The 19,132-nt window shown below is 37.5% G+C and overlaps 1 protein-coding gene across 4 annotated transcripts in view; it reads right to left on the minus strand.

Moving 5' to 3' along the window:
- TBL1X (transducin beta like 1 X-linked) overlaps positions 1 to 19,132 on the minus strand; it is a 379,125-nt gene that overhangs the window by 108,206 nt on the left and 251,787 nt on the right. For 3 of the 4 annotated variants that reach the window (XM_043992597.1, XM_043992596.1, XM_043992598.1), the window contains one exon: positions 1,807 to 1,914. The exons of the other annotated variant lie outside the window; for it this stretch is intronic. In XM_043992597.1, coding sequence (XP_043848532.1) covers positions 1,807 to 1,864 — 58 coding nt within the window. In that variant the 5' untranslated portion in view covers positions 1,865 to 1,914. The remainder of the gene's footprint in view (positions 1 to 1,806; positions 1,915 to 19,132) is intronic. 4 annotated transcript variants of the gene reach the window in all.

The following is a 19,132-nucleotide window of genomic DNA, read 5'->3' on the forward strand; positions in this document are numbered from 1 at the left end:
GGAAAAAGAATTCCTTGTTTACTCACATAAGTGTGCTGCTGAACCTTATTCTTTAGGTACAATGTGACAGCCACGCTCCCTCTTCATTCTCTAGATCCAGATAATTTACTGTGCTTTGTCCCATCAAAATGAAAACGAAACTAAACCTCTTTCATTCTCTGTCCCCCATCGGATGTATCACAAATGCCAAGGGCAAGAACAGTTCCAGTCTTTCACCTATAACATTTTGTACTGTGCTAAGTGTGATCTTATATCTGTGACTGAAAGGAGCTGAATACTTTCAAGAAGGGAACACATCTCTAATTACTGGAAAATTATCAAAGTCCAGAAAGAAGTAATATATGTATGCATGTATGTATATATCTATTTATCTCTGTGCATGTGTGTATGTGTGTATATATATACACACACATCTGCAGTGTATATATGTGTATCTTTGGCCTCATTATAAGACAATGGTATTTATTATTATTTATTATTTCCCTATGAAATGTGATTTTCTTAGCACAGGGTTTTGTACAAAGAGTCAAATATTGGTTGAATCTTTTTAAAAACTGGACTGAATTCTAAACTGGTAATACACATGTTAGTGGAGTACTGTGACATGATATTAGCATTTTGGAGCTGGGAGGGAGTTCAGAATCTCCTTGTCCAATCTCTCTCTCTCTCTTTTTTTGGGGGGGGGGGTGGACAATGAGGGTTAAGTGACTTGCCCAAGGTCACACAGCTAGTAAGTGTCAAGTGTCTGAGGTCACATTTGAACTCAGGTCCTCCTGACTCCAGGGCCGGTGCTCTATCCACTGCACCACCTAGCTGGCCCCCAATCTCTTAACTTTGTAGGTGAGAACCACACTTGTCCAAGGTCACATAGCTAATGTCATGACCAGAATTAAAATCGGAGGAGTCTGACTTTCTCTACCACACTGAACCAATCTGCTCAGTGATCAATGGCAGAAATTATTGAGTCTATTTGCTTCCAATTACACATAATAAATATACAATCTTATTGAAATATAGTTGGGGGGGAATAATTAAACCACACCAGCAAAATCCCTTACTTCTGGGACAAGTAGGGGAAGGATCATTAACTAGATGATAATAATAACTGATATTTTACACAGTACTTTAGACTTTGCAAAGTTCTTTACGGACTGATCCTCATTGGATCCCCACAAAAACACTGTGAGGTAGGTGCTGCAGGGCAGTTATCCCCATTTCACAAATGAGAAAACTGAGGGTTAGAGAGATGAAATAATTTGCCCAGTTGTTATATGACTAGTGTCAGAAATGGGATTCAAACCTAAGTATTCCTGATTGCCATTCAACTATCTGCCATGGTATAAAAGTCTCCCTACTAGTCCAATGAGGAAATCAGTGGAAAAATGAGATATCTCCTTCACTCCCTCCCTCCACCCCCAAACTAGTGTTTGTTAAAAATGTTGCTGACTGTCCTTCATTCTTGAAAAGGACCAATGACATCAGGAGGGTGATGTCGTGAGGAGATTAATAAATGTAGAATCAGTTCATAAATTTCTTCACCATCACCCCATTCTTTAACAACACACATACTTTATTCAGGATACAGTCCTTTGTACTTTCTCTTCTTATCAAAGTCAGCCCAAAATGTATTGGAATGAGGGATCTATGACCCTTGTCGTGGTCTGCATCCTACACCCAGGCCCCATCATGGAAAGGGATACCTTTTATTTTATCCTTTGCTTTAACCTAGTATCATTTATAACAGAACGCTCTGTATACAGTTGACTTCATAAATGCTGCTTACTGACTGAAAGATGAATAATTTACCTGACTCCTGGAGATAACGATATACCAAAAAATTCACTTCGTCGCTGGTTATGCTCATCTTAGCCCCACCTCAAAATGATGAGGTTTATAAGAAGTGTGATCCACCCTCTGTTAAAAAAAAAGGAGAAAAAAAAGAACAGCAATTGGTACACTACCTCCTCTGATTGTATTTACTTTAGGAATTATGGAGGAATATGAAAGACATGAGTAGGTACACACATTAAAATTATTAGCGCCTGACATGAACGTGTCTACCTTATCCTTAGCTCCCATTCTGGGATGTTACTTGTATATGCCCAGATATGGTCTACACTGAGGATTTATGTATGGTTAATAAGTAAAGTCAATATTTCATAATTACAGAACTTAGTAAGCTATAAACCCCACCACACACAAAAAAGAAAATTTATAAGCAATGAAGATTGAAAACAAACTAATAAAAATTGTTTTCACTGGGCTTTGTAGATTACTAAACTCCAAAATGACCATTAAAATAGTACTTTCAAATGTCTGCATGCAGATGGTATTGTGTTAGGCATGAAATAGTTTTCTGGCTAGTATTTTTATTGTACAAAATAAATTATAACATGGAGATCTATTACACCCCCCCTTCTAGAACACATGCTAAAACTGAGATAACATTTTCCTAAAAGCACGCACAATGACAACATCTCAATGCTAAATGACACTGAAAGCCATCTAGTTCAATTTGTTCACATGGGAAAAATGAATCTCCTCTAAGCATAACAGGCAAATGGTCCTCCAGTATCTGTTTGAAGTTCTCCAGTGAAGGGAAACCTTCTCAAGCAGTTTATTCCACTTTATTAGAAATTCCATCTCTAATTATTAGAATTTTCCCCCCCTCACATCAAATCTATGTCAATCGCTCAACAACTTCCACCCATTAATCCTAGGTCTGCCCCTCTGGGACTCAGATGAACCAGCATAATCCTTCCATGTGACAGAGCTTCAAATGCTTAAATAAACCTATCCTAATTCTCCTAAATTTTCTCTTCTCCAGTATAAATAATCTCAATTCCTTTAACACAAGCTTCATGTGGGAGGAGCATGAGGCCCTTCAGTATTCAACATTGATGCCCTTCTTAAAGTGGTGAGCCCCAAACTGAACACAACACTCCAAATGTGTACAGCCTGGGCAAAGCCGACCAGGAATATCATCTTCCTAATCTTGGATGATACTTTTCTTAAATGCATTTCGAGTTTACAGTAACTTTTTGGGCCACCACATCATGGTGCTGAATCCTTCTGAACTTATCATGGCATGCTGAAATTTAAGACTTTTTCAGATGGATGCTTGTCTAAATACACCTCCTCCATTTGTATTTAAGAAGTAGACATTTTTGAACCCATGTACAAAACTCAACATTTTTCTTAACCTAATTTCATCTGATTAAATTCAGTCCAAGGTTCTAATCTGTCCAGATCTTTGGACATCCTGACCCTGTCAGCCAACATGTCAGGATTCCCTCCCCTTTTGATAAATCTGAGATCTATACCTTTATCCAAATCACTGATCAAAGAATAAAACAGTATGAGAGCAAGCTCAGATCTCTGAAAAATATTCTACAGACTTCTAAGGAAACATGGTTTCATCCTCAAACTAGTTCTGAAGCTGCCTAACTTTACCTTTTGTCAAATCCACATCCTTTGGTTCTATCCACAGGAACATCATGAGAAAGTGAAATGCTTAACTAAAATCTAGGTAAACCAGAAGTATGACATTCCCTAATATCAGTCTTGTGGTTAGTTAAGGAAGGGAAATAAAATTAGTCCAGTGATCCTTACTAGCCTAGTAATCAATCTAGGAAAGGAAATAAAATTAATCTCCCATGAAATACTCTTGAAGGCATGTTGATTCTTTGTGATCACTTCTGCCTTTTCTAAATGTTCTTTAACCATCCCTTTAATAATACATTCTAGAATATTATTGGGAATAAAATTTATACGCTCTGGCCTATAGTTTGCATACTCTATTCACTTCTCTTTTATTACACATGTCAATTCCTTATTATTTACATTAATGAAATGTGTCAGGCAAGCAGGAACTGGCCATCAGTCAAAGACATGGATAATATAAAATGCACTTAATATTACTGAATATTTAATGTTGTTTAAATTCCATTTGATATTGCATACTTTATAATTACATCTGCAAATATCAGACTAAACCCACTTTTTTCTGATAAATAGGAAAATAATACAAAGATGAGGAATAGTGAGGCGAGCTGGCTACTGTAGATGACATAAAAAGAGTTAAATATAACATTCTGTTAATAATGAGAAAACAGGTCTAAATACAAAGGGATTCTTCCTTATTAGAATAATCATTATTCAAGTCTTTACAGAAATTTCCTTTTGTTGTGGTACTGATCAATGATTTCTTTGCTGTAGGGGACTCTTGGTTAAGGAAACTCCCTCTATCACTGCAAATCCATAACTCTTGTAAAACTTATACTATCAGAGAATTGCTTGGGGAAACTTAGGGCTTCGAAAGACTTGCCCAGGGTTCTGTAGTCAGTATGAGTGAGAGGAAAGTCTTGAACATGTGTCTTCTTGATTCTGAGGCTTGCTCTTTGTCAGCTGATTCAACAATGCCTCCATATTAGGTTGTTAAGAGAAGCAAAAGTCATCATAACATGAAACTACTTATTAATGAATGGACCACTTAGAAGATTCCCATTCAGACATTCTTTTTGATTTAGCTTCAGAGCATAACCCCTTACTTCTCTTCTTTATCTCTATCAGTCAGTCTATGATTGTGTGAGAGTTGTGGCAAATGAAAATGATTTGATTTTCAAAGGATTCAAAAATGGAGATCATGCCAAGATGGTCAAGTAGAAGGGGAAAAATACAACCAATGTTCTTTAAAACATCTCCCCCATAAAGATCAAGAAAATGCACCTAAGTCCTAATCAGGAAATTTAAGAAAAATCTCATGGTCATTCACTTTTCAGTGCCAGTTGGTATAGGGAGAACTTTCTATTTCCGTAGATGTGAGAAACTGAATCTGATCAGAAGCATAGAGAACTCCACACAGGAGTGAAAGATGACTGAGGTTGTACATCAGGACAAGAAAAGGTCCTAGAACCATACAGAGCTGTAGAACCTCATGCAGGCTGTAGAACAGGTGCCCAACTGGTAGCTCTGTTGCTCATTTCACAGCCTCCTGTAACAGACCCAAGGTGGACTCTAGAGTGAAGTATGGTCACAGGTCCTAGGCTGTCACTTTGAACCAGCACAGCTTTCTAGCTAGCTGATAATGGCCAAGTCCATCATGAGTCTACTGAAACTTCCAACCAGAGCCAAGATGTTTTTAGATACCGCCCCCCCCCCCCAAGGAATTTGCAGAGCTCAGACCAGGAAATGAGCCATTAGATGCCCTGTATCATACCACTTTGGAAGCCCTGAAAGTTTGCAGGTCTCTCCTGATCTCTCATTGAGATCCTAGAATAACATTCAGTACCCAACGAAGACAAAAGAAAGACCCAAGAGGACAAAAACTGAGGTCAAACACACCCCTCAGAGCTGTGCAGAGCATAGTACTAAGATCAAGTCTCAAGTCAGGAAGTAGACACACAAAAATAGAATCCCACCACGAAAAACTATTATAGTGATAGGGACCCTCAAGACACAAATCCAGGAGAAAATGACTCCAAGACATCTACAAACAAAACATCAAAGAAAATATGGTTTGACCATAAGTTCAAGTATAATTCCTGTAAGATATAAATAAGAATTTTTTAAAAGAGTTTAAAAATATTTTAAAAAACAAATAAGGGCATTGGTGGAGAGGCGGGGAATGATAAAAGAGAAAGCTATGGAAGAAAGATTTGGAAAGAGAATTAATAGCTTGGGACAAGAGAAAAATAAATAAATAAAGCCTTACCCAAAAAATAAGCTTCCTGAAAATTAAGAATTGGTCAAATAGGAGCTAATGACTACATGAGAAAGTAAGAAATATTAAAACAAAGTCAAAAGATTGGGAATGGGGGCACCCAGGTGGCGCAATGGACAAAGTGCCAGTCCTAGATTCAGGAGGACCTGAGTTCAAATCTGGCTTCAGACACTTGACACATACTGGCTGTGTGACCCTGGACAAGTCACTTAACCCTCATTGCCCTGCAAATTTTTTTTGAAAAAGAATGGGAAAATAGAAGAAAATGTAAGATACATCATAGCAAAAAACAATTGACTTGAAAAACAAAGTGAGAAAATATGACTTAAGAATTATTAAACTATTAGGCAGGGCAAAAAAGGAGTCTAGACATAATATCTGAAGAAATAATCTTAAAAAGACTGTTCACATCTCATAGAACCAGAAGACAAAATGGAAATAGAAAGAATCCACTGATTACCTCCTGACAAACCACAGAATAAAAACTGCCAGAAATAGTATATCCTAAATCTAGGGATTCTAGGTAAAATAATAATAACAATAATCCAACTAACCTGCAAGTACCCAGAAAGAAAGAATTAGGTACCAAGGAGTCAGAATTACCTCAGCAGCAACTACCCTAAAGGAATGTAGAATGTGGGATGATATTTCAGAAAGCAAAAAAAAAAAAAATACATAGGCTTTGAGAAATAATTTACTCAGAAAAAAAAGAATAGAATCCTACAAGGGGGTGTGGTGGGGGTGGGGGTGAAATGGAGTTGTAAAGAAATAGAAGACTCCACCGCTTTTCTGATAAAAAGACCAGAGCTCAGTAGAATTTTGAGGATGAAACCCCAGAATGTTTTTATAAAAATGACCTTCTTTATGTTCTTGCTGTGAAAGTTACGTGAAAGTTGCTGTGCTGCACTGTACCATGCAATTTAACTTTACAAGCAAAATTACATGATCAATAGTTGATACATTCCTCACTCACTCTGAGTTATCACAGTTGAAATCATTTAAAATTTGTTAAACAACATGAATTAAACTTAATTTCATCATTTATTTCATTTTCCAAAATAAAGGCCCTGTTCATCACTTCCTTGGAATTGTTATTAGTCCCTGTTTTAAGGGAATTCACTTCAAGTGGCATTTGCCTACTATTTAATTATTACCTTGTTGTATTATATGTTAATACAACTGGTTTTAAACAAATATAAATACAAATGAGGACTTTTCCCTTAATTGATTAATTGTAGAGGCTAAACACTTTCTTCCTTCCTTCCTTCCTTTCTTTCTTCCTTCCTTCCTTCCTTCCTTCCTTCCTTTCTTTCTTTCTTTCTTTCTTTCTTTCTTTCTTTCTTTCTTTCTTTCTTTCTTTCTTTCTTTCTTTCTTTCTTTCTTTCTTTCTTTCTTTCTTTCTTTCTTTCTTTCTTTCTTTCTTCTTCCTTCCTTCCTTCTTTCCTTCCTTCCTGTACATATCATTCTTGTACAAAATGACTAATATAGAAAGATTTTACATGAATGCACATATATAAACTATATCAAATTGTTTATTGTCTCGGGGAGGGGAGAAGGAAGGGAGGGATAGAATTTGGAACCCCAAATTAAAAAAAAATAGTTTTAACATGTAATTTGGGAAAATGAAATATATTAAAAAAGAAAGGACAAGGAATCAGGAGATAAAGGGTCAGCGAGATGGTTGGTATCACTGGATCATAGTATACATGGAATAAAATGTAAGATTAAAGGTAAGGAAACCAAAGAAAGAATTTTATGATGCAGAAGGAAATAGGGAGCCATCGAAGTTTACTGAGAAAGGGGAAGAGGAATTCCTTTCCTTTTAATAACGATAATAATAGCTGAAATTTATATAGTGCTTCAAGTTTTGCAAACACTTTACATATCTTGTCTCATTTGATCCTTCATTATTATCTCTATTTTACAGAGGAAACTTGAGTCTGAGGTTACATGACTTGTCTAGGGTCACATATTTAATAAGTGTCTTAGTATTCCATCTCAGATCTTTCTGATTTCAAGTCTAGTGCTCTGTCTACTGAGTCACTTTTAGGGATTTAGGCACGGTCATGATTATAGGATTTAGAATTAGAAGGTATGCTGGAGATCATGGTGGAAGGAAGGAAGAGACTGTTATGAGAAAAACATTTTGTAAACCTTTTCAAAATGCTATGTACATGTGAGTTGCCATAATTATAACCTAACAGGGAAGATGAAAAAGGCACACAAATAAATTGCATTAATTTCATTTTTCATAACTAGAGTAATCAGATTTGCAAAAATATTGTGCTTTGTTACTGTAATAAGCACGCCTAAGTATGCAACAAGAAGGGTGTGTAGAAACATAAATACATAACAGGTCCACTATACCATATTTCTTTGCCCCTTCCCTTCTTTTTTCTCTTTATATCTTAATCTCTGAATCTGAGCAAAAGTTATCTTTGAAGAAGTTATATTTTAAAACTTTGGATTTACTCATATGTAATATAGTCCCAAGACCTGTCGGTATGTCTTAATTCATGATAGCTATATTCTTGAAAAGTCATTTACAAAAGGGATTTAGATTAACCACGGATGCTTAATTATTTTTATTAATTATTAATAGTTTTATATACTTACTACTTTTCAAAATTCTAAGTCTAAAGCTATCATAAAGGACGCATTATGTCCTCATTTAGGTGTTGTGATCTCCTGAGAAGGTGGGAAAACTCTTGTCCATGGCAGATGATTCTTGCTTTCATCAGGCAGATTAATTTCCTTTCAAGATTTAGATAAGGATCCCAGGGTGAAATTGTTTGTTCAGATATGGTATTAAATCTATATGACTTTCAATTTACAAATAACTTTGGTTACACCTACACCAGGTACTTAAAACCAACTGTGAGTAATAAAATTGCAGCAAACACTCCTAAAAGGCTGCACCTGAAAGCAAATTCCAAATATTAATCCTTTTGGTGACTAGAACCAAAGGTTTTCCATGAAATATGGCAAGAACATTCAAAATTGTTGGGCTGGAACTTCAAAACATTATCATAATTGACTATGAACATAAACCAATATTTAATCCGCATCAAGTCCCAGAACTACATACGACATCAAAATATGCTATTAAACATTCAGTAAATCATTCTGTCTCCTGAACTCCAAACCATTTGTTTGCTGCTTTCTTTGGATTAAAAAAAAAAGAATTCTTGATGAAATTTGGTTGTAACTATTGCTTCTGAATTAAATTCATATGATTTTAACCTCACCAACATTCAACTCTAAGGTTGGAAAACAAAGTTTCTCTTCCTTTCAAAAATTTCATCTGCCAGAATTAAATTCCACAGACAGTGCCGGAGCAAAATTATATTTAACCATCTATTACAAAGAAGACAATTCCAGGATTCTGCTGGTTGCTTTAATTCCATTTGAATGTGTTTTTGGCTGGCAACGTAGGCTCTCATTCACTGAAACCTCCTTTGGTAATTAGTAACTCCTGTTGCCTAGAGTAACACCTGCTCCTGCAGGCAAAGCTCAGCCGCTAGTTCTTCCCACTTATCACATCACTCAGCAGGCCCTTCATAGCTCTAACAGATGTCCCTGGAGATCTATGGATGATGAGATATTTCTTTTAAAGGGCCTGGTACACCTTTTATCATTTCTGCCACTGTCTTTTGGGCACCACAGTTGGTGCTATTTTAGAGGAAAATGAATAATTTCATTGTCGTGGTTAGATCATCCACTCCCCTTTAACGCCCCCCCCCCCCCAGTTTAGGTATCCTACATAAAAATTCAGTTCTTTGAAAGAAGAAAAAAAAGTGGTTGTTGAGTCATTTTAGTTATGTCTGACTCTTCATGACCCCAATTGGGGTTTTCTTGGCAAAAATAGTGGAGTGGTTTACCCTCTTCTTCTCTGACTCACTTTATAGATGAGGAAACTGAGGCAAACAGGGTTAAGTGACTTGCCAAGGGCTGCACATCTAGTAAGTATCTGAGGCCAGATTTGAACTCATGAAGAGTGCTTCTGGATTCCAAGCCAAGTGCTATATCCACTGTGGCATCTAGTTATAGTCTGGTTTTTTTTTGTTGTTTTTTTTTTTTTTTGGTGGTGGTGGTGGTTGTTTTTTTAAGTGAGGCAATTGGGGTTAAGTGACTTGCCCAGGGTCACACAGCTAGTAAGTGTTAAGTGTCTGAGGCCAGATTTGAACTCAGGTACTCCTGACTCCAGGGCCGGTGCTCTATCCACTGCGCCACCTAGCTGTCCCTAGTTAAAGTCTGTTAAAAGGAGGACAGTGTGCTAAGCAAATAAGTACAATAGACCTGTAGTGCCCAATAAGCTCATTAATGCAATAAACTTTTTTGTTTTTGTTTTTGGACTGGAGTTGTGATTTCATTGGCAAAAGACTTTCCCAGAGAGGAAATTCCCTCTGCCGAAGCAGATCATACCTGCTTTGCAACTTATAGTCTGAAAGAGCTGGCTGAGGCATTGATAGGTTAAGAGACTGCCAGGGTCACACAGGTATTATGTGTCAAGAGGCTGTAATTGAACAAAGGTCTTCCTCATTGCAGTTAGCTCACTATCCACCACTAAATAAATAGTTTTAAAGCTTTGAACAGGTGGGTCAGCAGACCCATCTGGGCCTCAAGTCAGGAAGACATGAATTCTAATCTAGCCTTAGATCTTTACTAGCTGTGCACTTAACCCCAATGGCCTTAAACATCCAAGGTCATCTTCAGTCATCCTGATGTGTATATCTTGCCCCTGGACCCAGATGGCTCTGGAGAAGAAAGTGAGGTTAGTGACTGCACAGCCCTCCCTCACAAATCCAATTCAGTGTAAGTCATGACATTTGTCATGGTCCTCCTCAAGAACGAAGGACAACAATAAAGTCACAGTCCTTTTACCCACAACAAAGCCCAGCCAACCATAAATCCCTTTTTTAAACTCATTATTTGCATGTTCCAAAACCAGAACCCAAATGTATATAATATAGTTAAATTATCAGGATTTTTGACATGTGTCAGATGAGGTCTTAATACATGTTGTTACTCTGAGAAAGATAAACAAATGCAAGTATTAAACATCTGCCTTTGCCCCAGATTTCCAATTTTTGAGGGAATTAGGGGATGTAGAAAGGAAAAGTTATCAGAACAGGCTTGGAAGTAATTATCAAAGGGTACATAGAGGAGCTGAGTTTTTTTAACCAGGGTTTGAATGAAATATAGAACAGGCAAAAGGAAAGGCTGTTATCAAGAGAAAGAGACACTATGGAGAAGTAATGAAAGGGAAGAAAAAGAATTACAGATGCTTTATGGTAAATTATTTTTTCTTTAGCATTTAAAAATATTTTGGATAAAGTGCTGGAACTAAAGATAGGAGTTAAAAATCTCCCTCTGATACTGATTAGCAATGTGACCCCAGCAAAGTCATTTAACTTGTTTGCCTCAGTTTCCCTATATGTAAAATGGGGATAATAAAACACCTACCTCTCAGAGATATTGTGAGGATCTAGTAAAATCATATTTGTAAAGTATTTTGCAAACCTTAACACAATATGTAAATGCTAGTCATCATTATTAATATACTATTTACAATGAAATTATTCTGCTACTTCCTAATGATGTAGTTCTTGTTTATTATGAATAACTTGAAATCTATCATATAATTTATGGAATATAATGGAACCATTAATTTGAACCCCACCAATTGAGAATCCAGGATAATGTTGCCCAACTGGGATATAGTTTACCTTTGTTTCACCTATGAAAAAAAAGCCAAGGGCAGATTTCTCACGAATACCAACTGCTTGCCCAATTAAGAGTGTATAAATCAATCAGTGTAATCCAACACTGCTACTTCTTAAAAAATAGTTCTGGGGGCAGCTAGGAGGCACAGTGGATAAAGCATGGGCCCTGGATTCAGGAGGACCTGAGTTCAAATCTGAATCATACACTTGAAACTAGCTGTGCGATCTTGGGCAAGTCACTTAACCCTCATTGCCCTGCCCCCACCCCCCAAAAATAGTTCTAAGAAAATGTTTTGGTTTTTTGGTGGGGCAATGAGGGTTAAGTGACTTGCCCAGGGTCACACAGCTAGTAAGTGTCAAACGTCTGAGGCTGGATTTGAAGTCAGGTCCTCCTGAATCCAGGGCCGGTGCTTTATCCACTGCACCACCTAGCTGCCCCAGCAAATGTCTTTTTGATGACTGATCAATTAGTAATGTTGCAATATAAGAAACAACATTATATACTGATAAAAATATCAAATTTCAATAGCTGAAAAATCCTACCTCATTAACCATTTCTCCCCCTCTATATTCCACTTGGAATTCATTAATTTGCTTAATTTATTTCTTTTTCATTCTTCAACTGGTTTACTTCATATCATCAGCTTTTAGCTTTGAGTTCTGAGAGCTCAAAAGATGTTGTGCAGGTTTGTCAGTTCAAAAGTGAAGGAGATCTTTGCTGTATTGATCAATCGTATTTGCCACTGAGCCAGGGGGAAGGGACTTTCATAATTAGTGGTAGGATGTTTATTTTCCTTTCTGACCTATATGATTGAAGATGCCTTCAATTAAGCTTGATATGAGGTGCAATTTTCCATAAAGAGAAAATAACAACTTCCCTGATATCCCTTCCATCGTTCAAAGCTGCAAACGCAAAGGTACCTGAAGAGATGGGTTAAGTCAGGTTAACTATAAGTCTAAAGTTTCTCTTTAGAAATAAGTATTGTCAAAGGAACACTAAATAAGAAATAAAGAGGAAAGTTAATTAACTTTAAAATAATAATAATAACAGCTACCATTTACATATCCCTCACTATGTGTAAGGCATTGTGCTAAATGCTTTATAATTATTTCATTTAATCCTCACAACAACCCTGGGAGGTAAGTGAAAATTATTATTCCTATTGTACAGATGAGAGGATTGAGGGAAATAGAGGTGAAGTGACTTGCCTGGGGGTCACACAGCTAGTAAGTGTCTGAAGCTGGATTTAAATTAAGGTCTTCCTGGCTCCAGGCCCAGAGCTCCATCCACTGTGCCACTTTAGCTGTCCCACATATTACAATATTCATTGCTTCTTATAGTTTCAGATAAAATACTACAGTTTAAAATTTGTCAGTTAAATTCAATAGTATTTACTTTTTAAAATCATATATCTCTTTGCACAGGCAAAAATATATTTCCTACTAAGATCCGTTGACCATAGAACTAGTTTTTGAAGCACTGGTAAATTTCTATAATACAGAAAAGGGGGGGTCTCTTTAATTTGATTTTTTTGGAGTCTATTCATTTTATTTTAGTGAGGCAATTGGGGTTAAGTGACTTGCCCAGGGTCACACAGCTAGTAAGTGTTAAGTGTCTGAGGCAGGATTTGAACTCAGGTACTCCTGACTCCAGGGCAGGTGCTCTATCCACTGCGCCACCTAGCTGCCCCAGCTAGTAAGTGTTAAGTGTCTGAGGCTGAATTTGAACTCAGGTACTCCTGACTCCAGGGCAGGTGCTTTATCCACTGCGCCACCTAGCTACCCCGTCTATTCATTTTTTAAAAATAAAACTTATTAGTTAATTTATAAATCGTTCAAAAGGATAAAGTGGTAAAAAATCCAATATGAATTCCAATGCCCAGTAATCAAATAAAGAGGGACAATATTTTCTTTATTATGATTATGGCTTTAAGTGGAGATTTAAAATATAACTAAGGCATGTGAAATTCATTAACATTTATATATTTTTAGCAAAAAAAGAATTTTCCAAAAGTAAACAGCATTAGAAACTCTGTTGCTTAAAAAAAAAAAGCAGTAATAAACAACATGAACGATGAAACAATCTTGAGTTCCTTGACAGATCCTACACATGCATCTTGAAAACAGTGCTTACCAGGTTTCTTGAATATGAGTTTTCCTTTGTTTCACATGACACCTGAAAGTCTGCAAAGCATTTTACAGATGTTCTTGCGTCGGAACCTCACAGCAATCTAGTGATGTAGGTATTATTATCTCTATGTTTTTTCAGCTGTGTCCAACTTTTCTTGACCCCATGGACCACAGCACACCAGGCCCTTCTATCCTCCACCGTCTCCCAACGTTTGTGCAAGCTCATGTTCTCTATTTCCATGATTCCATCTATCCATCTCATCCTCTGCCACCCCCTCTTCCTTTAGCCTTCAATCTTTCCCAGCGTCAGGGTCTTTGCCATTGAGTCCCATCTTCTCATTGTGTGGCTACCATATTTCCATTTCAGCTTCAGTGTGTGACCTTCCAGTGAATAGCTTGAATTCATTTATTTAAGTATTGACTGATTTGATCTGCTTGTTGTCCAAGGGACCCTCCAAAGTCTTCTCCAGCACCACAACAATTTGAAAGTGTCGATTCTGCAGTACTCAGCTTTCCTTAGTCATCATTCTACAAATTTCCAAATCTTGACCCAATCAATACTGAGTTCCTGTTTCACCTTGAGCAAATCACTTTAATGTTCTTATGCCTTCATTTCCGCAATGAGGGGATTGAACTGGATGGCTTCTGAGGTCCCTTCAGCTCTAGCCTTATGATCCTAAGTATAAGCAGTGGCATTTGAACTCAGGCTACATTTGACTCTAGATCCAATACTCTTTCTATTACTCTGCTCTCCTGTTTGCTGACTGCATCTTCAGAAAAGGTCCCAGCCATGATTCACTCAATTCTGGACTCTCTTGCCTTTTCCTTACCTCTTCTTCCTCCCCCTTCCAATTTTGGAACTACCAAAGAACATGACTGAATCAACTTTGCCACTGTTACTGGATGGGGGTATTTCAATCAATTCTCTCAAGGTCCCCACTCACCATCATTGACACTTTTGAGTACTACTCTCCAATACCATTCCCCTTGAACTGCAATCTTCCCCATTATAATGCTGGATCCTTGAGGGCTTTCTTGTATTTGTATTCTCAGCACTTAACACAGACTTTGGTGCATAGTAAAAACTTAATAGATTAAAAAAAATTTTTTGGTGAGGCAATTGGGGTTAAGTGACTTGCCCAGGGTCACACAGCTAGTAAGTGTCAAGGGTCTGAGGCCAGATTTGAACTCAGGCCCTCCTGAATCCAGGGCTGGTGCCCTATCCACTGTGCCACCTAGCTGCTGCACTGCACCACCTAGCTGCCCCCACTACACCACCTAGCTGCTCCCACTGTGCCACCTAGGTGCTCTGATCATTCTCATCTTCTATTCTGACCTACTTCATTCTGACATACCTCAAGAAGAATTTGTTTTCTGGCTGACCTACCTGACAGTCTAAGTATTTGATTAATTCAAAATGTTACAGATGCAACTAAGGCAATTGAGTGAGGTGTTTTCCCAAAATCCACAATTCAGGTTCACCGAATAATGATTATGAAGGTATTCCTCCTGTAAAACCAATGAGGAATTGAAGTAGGAGGGGCTTATTCCTGAATAAAGTTTAGCAAAAGAGCTAAGAGCCAAGATATCTGGTTCGGAGTATTCTGCATTACTATGAACTAATCACTAAGGTGTTCAAGAAGTCATACGTTCTTCAGTTTCCTCAAGTAGAAAAGAGAGATACTTGCTCACCAACCCTCCACCACAAATCCTTCATCAACTTCACAGAATCTGCCAAGATCAAATGAACATAAGGAATACAGAGGGAAATGTGGAATGACTAAGAGAGCATTCCAAGGATGGTAACTTTTTTTTTGAGGCAATTGGGGTTAAGTGACCCACTTAGTGTAACACAGCTAATAAGTGTGACCTCCTCTGCTCCTCTTGACTCTAGGGCCAGCGCTCTCTCAAGGGATGGTCACGTTTTAAAACATTTGTTCTAGATTTCAAAAAGTGTCAGTGAAGTAAAGAACTACAAAGTACAGTGGAAAAAATACTTGCTTTGGAGCCAGAGGTTTCGTTGTTGTTCAGTCATTTTCAGTTGTGTCCAACTCTTCATGGAGCCATTTGTGTTTTTCTTGGCAAAGACAGTAGAGTAGTTTTCTATTTCTTCAATTCATTTTACAGAAAAGGAAACTGAGGCAAACTGAGTTAAGATGACTTGCCCAGGGTAACAGAGCTAGTAAGTTTCAGAAACTGGATTTGAACTCAAGAAGAAGAACTTCACTCCAGGCCCAGTACTCTATCCACTGAGCCACCTAACTGCCCACCAGAGGACCTAGATTCAAATCTCCAGGCCTCTGTTTTCTCAAATGCATAAGGAAGGGATTGGATTAGACAGACGATCTCGAAAATCTCTTCCAGTTCTATATCTTTGATCCAGTGAAAGCACTGGAACTTTATTCTTCATTCCTGATATTAAATTTGTTTATTTTGAGACTCGTTTTGGAGAATGTTTTCTCCAGAATTAGGGCTGAAATCCAGAGTTGTGGCAATTTTCAAAATTGCATCAGGATTGAAGGGAATTTTGGAGATTCTTCTAAGAAATTAACCAAAATTGGATGATATTTATAATACCTTTAACAAACGATTCAAACTTTACTATATTCATGCACTCTCTATAATGACAAAGATCTTCCTTTCTTCTGTATATAATGAAATACTGTGAGGTACAATATTTTCAAACTCCTTTAATCTATTGAAAAAATACTCTTTGTGTTAGCTACATGAAGATCCTACTTCTGTTAGATTATCTTTTCTAAAGGACTTGTCCATTCAATAGACCAAAACAGTTACAATAGTAAAAAAAGGTTCTCTTTGTAAATTTATTCAACTTAATTATTCTAATCTAGGTTATCTGAAACGCTGTGAAACATTTTACTGATTTTTAGGGCATTATTTGGACAGAAAAAAAATTATCCAAATACAATTACCTCCCAAGAGCATACATCACTGTCCAAAAGCTGTTAGGACCTATACACTTAATTAGTAGCAGAGATCCTCACAAAACCAACAAATAGGAATTTAGGGCATGGATTTTAGAAGAGCAGAAGGTAAGGGTCTTGTTAAAAAAATAATACTGCTCTTTCCATCCTGGTCTCCTCCTTTCCCAACTGTCTATTCTTTGTTTGTTTGTTTTTTGCGGGGCAATGGGGGTTGTGACTTGCCCAGGGTCACACAGCTAGTAAGAGTCAAGTGTCTGGGGGCAGCTAGATGGCGCAGTGGATAGAGCACCGGCCCTGGAGTCAGGAGTACCTGAGTTCAAATCTGGCCTCAGACACTTAAAACTTACTAGCTGTGTGACCCTAGGCAAGTCACTTAACCCCAATTGCCTCACTAAAAAAACAAAACAAAACAAAAAGAGTCAAGTGTCTGAGGCCACATTTGAACTCAGGTCCTCCTGAATCCAGGGCTGGTATTTTTTCCACTGCGCCACCTAGCTGCCCCCCCCCAACTGTCTATTCTAAGGAGTTTGAAAATGTTACCTTGTGTTAGTTATGACCTGCTCTCAGCTCATTACTTACTAGCTGGGGACCATAAACCAAACCCAGTTTACAGATAAATGGATGATGGTCATAGGACAAGAAAAACTTACAAGTTTAGAGTCAGAATAAAGATAGTACGCTTCTTTATCAGGAGCAGTAATAAGTGTTTTTGGAATTTCCATTGTCCCACCAAGTGTTTGGAGAGTACTAATCTAGAGCACTTTGCTGACCACAGAAAGGGCAAAAAATGCATTCAAAAATGCCGTTTAAGAATCTAATTTTGATAAAATTGAAATCATGTTAAAGAAAATCTATAGCACATGAAACAGATAAGTTATGTAAGAAGAGGGAAGCAAATTTTCCTTTGTTTAAAAAAAAGGTCCGCAAAAATCAAAATAGGGTCGGAATGGGTGAGTATATCTTAAAAGATAAATAAAATTGTTTACTTTTTTTTTTGGCCAGGCAATTAGGGTTAAGTGACTTTCCCAGGGTCACACAGCTAGTAAGTGGTAAGTGTCTGAGGCCGAATTTGAACTCAGGTCCTCCTGACTCCAGGGCCAGTGCTCTATCCACCTAGCTGCCCCTACTTATTTTTTCTTTTAAAACCTTATAATCTCTATAGATAGCACTAAAAAGTCACCTCTGGCTGGGAAAATAATATATAATTTGGCATTTTTCTTTCTAACTCTAAAGTAATGTTTTGATACTTTTAGGTGATTGCTGGGGGAAAAAAAAGTTAAATATTTTGAAAATGAAGTGCCGGCACAATGTAGAAAATGTTAAAGACATTATCGTCCTCTATTGCCATGACTTTTGAGATTATTATAAATGAGAAAATTAGAATTTGTGTTTTGTTAGGAATAGAAAAAATAGTTTGGAGGGGAGGCATTGCCTATTCAACTGTCTTCTGGCCTTTTCTTAACTATTAATCATTTTAGCCTACTTATCATAATGGTATCTAGGCCTTTTAATCTATTACAAGAACAAAAATAAAAATCTGTTCTGTCACCTTTTCACTTAAGGCATTAATGACTGAAGCCTGAAGGAGCTAGATTTTAAGGCAGAGGCAGTGGGTTCAAATTCTGACTCTTCCAGTTACTATATATGTAACTTGTGACACTTGTTTCCTCGGGGCCTCAAGCTTCATCTATAAAATGAATGGCTTGCACTTGACCCCTTCTGTTTCTTTAAATCTTTGGTCTTGGGGCAGCTAGGTGGTGCAGTGGATAGAGCACCGGCCCTGGAGTCAGGAGTACCTGGGTTCAAATCTGGCCTCAGACGCTTAACACTTACTAGCTGTGTGACCCTGGGCAAGTCACTTAACCCCAATTGCCTCACTAAAAAAATAAAAAAATCTTTGGTCTTAAATAAAATTAAAGGTGGATTTAGAGTCAGGAAGATCTGAATTCAAATCCAGGTTCATATACTAACTGTGCGACCCTGGAAACGTCACTTAATCTGTTTCCCTCAGTGTATTCATATGTAAAATGGTGATAATAAATAGTACTTAGCTGTAAAGATCAAATAAGACAATATTTGTAAAGAACTATATAAATGTTAGCTATTATAATTATTGTTTTCTTTGGTCCACTGAAGAATAATGAAAAAAAGAAACTGTCAGAGGATTGGGTTTTGGTTAAATGATGATGAATCCTGTTTTAAACATGGTCAATTTGATGTTTCCAGGATGCCCAGTGTGAAAATGTCCAATCATTAGTTGGTGATATGGGGCAGGAGCTCAGCAGAGAGACAGGCTAGATATAAAGACCTATGAGTCATCTTCACAGAGGTGATAATTAAACCCATGGGAGTCAATGAGGTCACAGAGAGAGAGAGAGAGAGAGAGAAGGGCTCAGAACAAAGCCCATGACTACGTCATGGTACAGATGACAATCCAGCATAGAACACCTAACAAAGAGTGGTTGGATAACCAGGGGAGATTAGTGTCACCAAAACTCAGAAGAGAGGTTGTCTGTATGTGGTCAGCACTGTCAAATGGAGAAGGGATGGAGACAGATGAGGTTTGAGAAGAAAAAAACATAACCTCATTAGATCTGGCAATTATGTGA

Source organism: Dromiciops gliroides, chromosome 3 (assembly GCF_019393635.1).
Source record: "Dromiciops gliroides isolate mDroGli1 chromosome 3, mDroGli1.pri, whole genome shotgun sequence".
NCBI classification, from domain to species: Eukaryota; Metazoa; Chordata; class Mammalia; order Microbiotheria; family Microbiotheriidae; genus Dromiciops; species Dromiciops gliroides.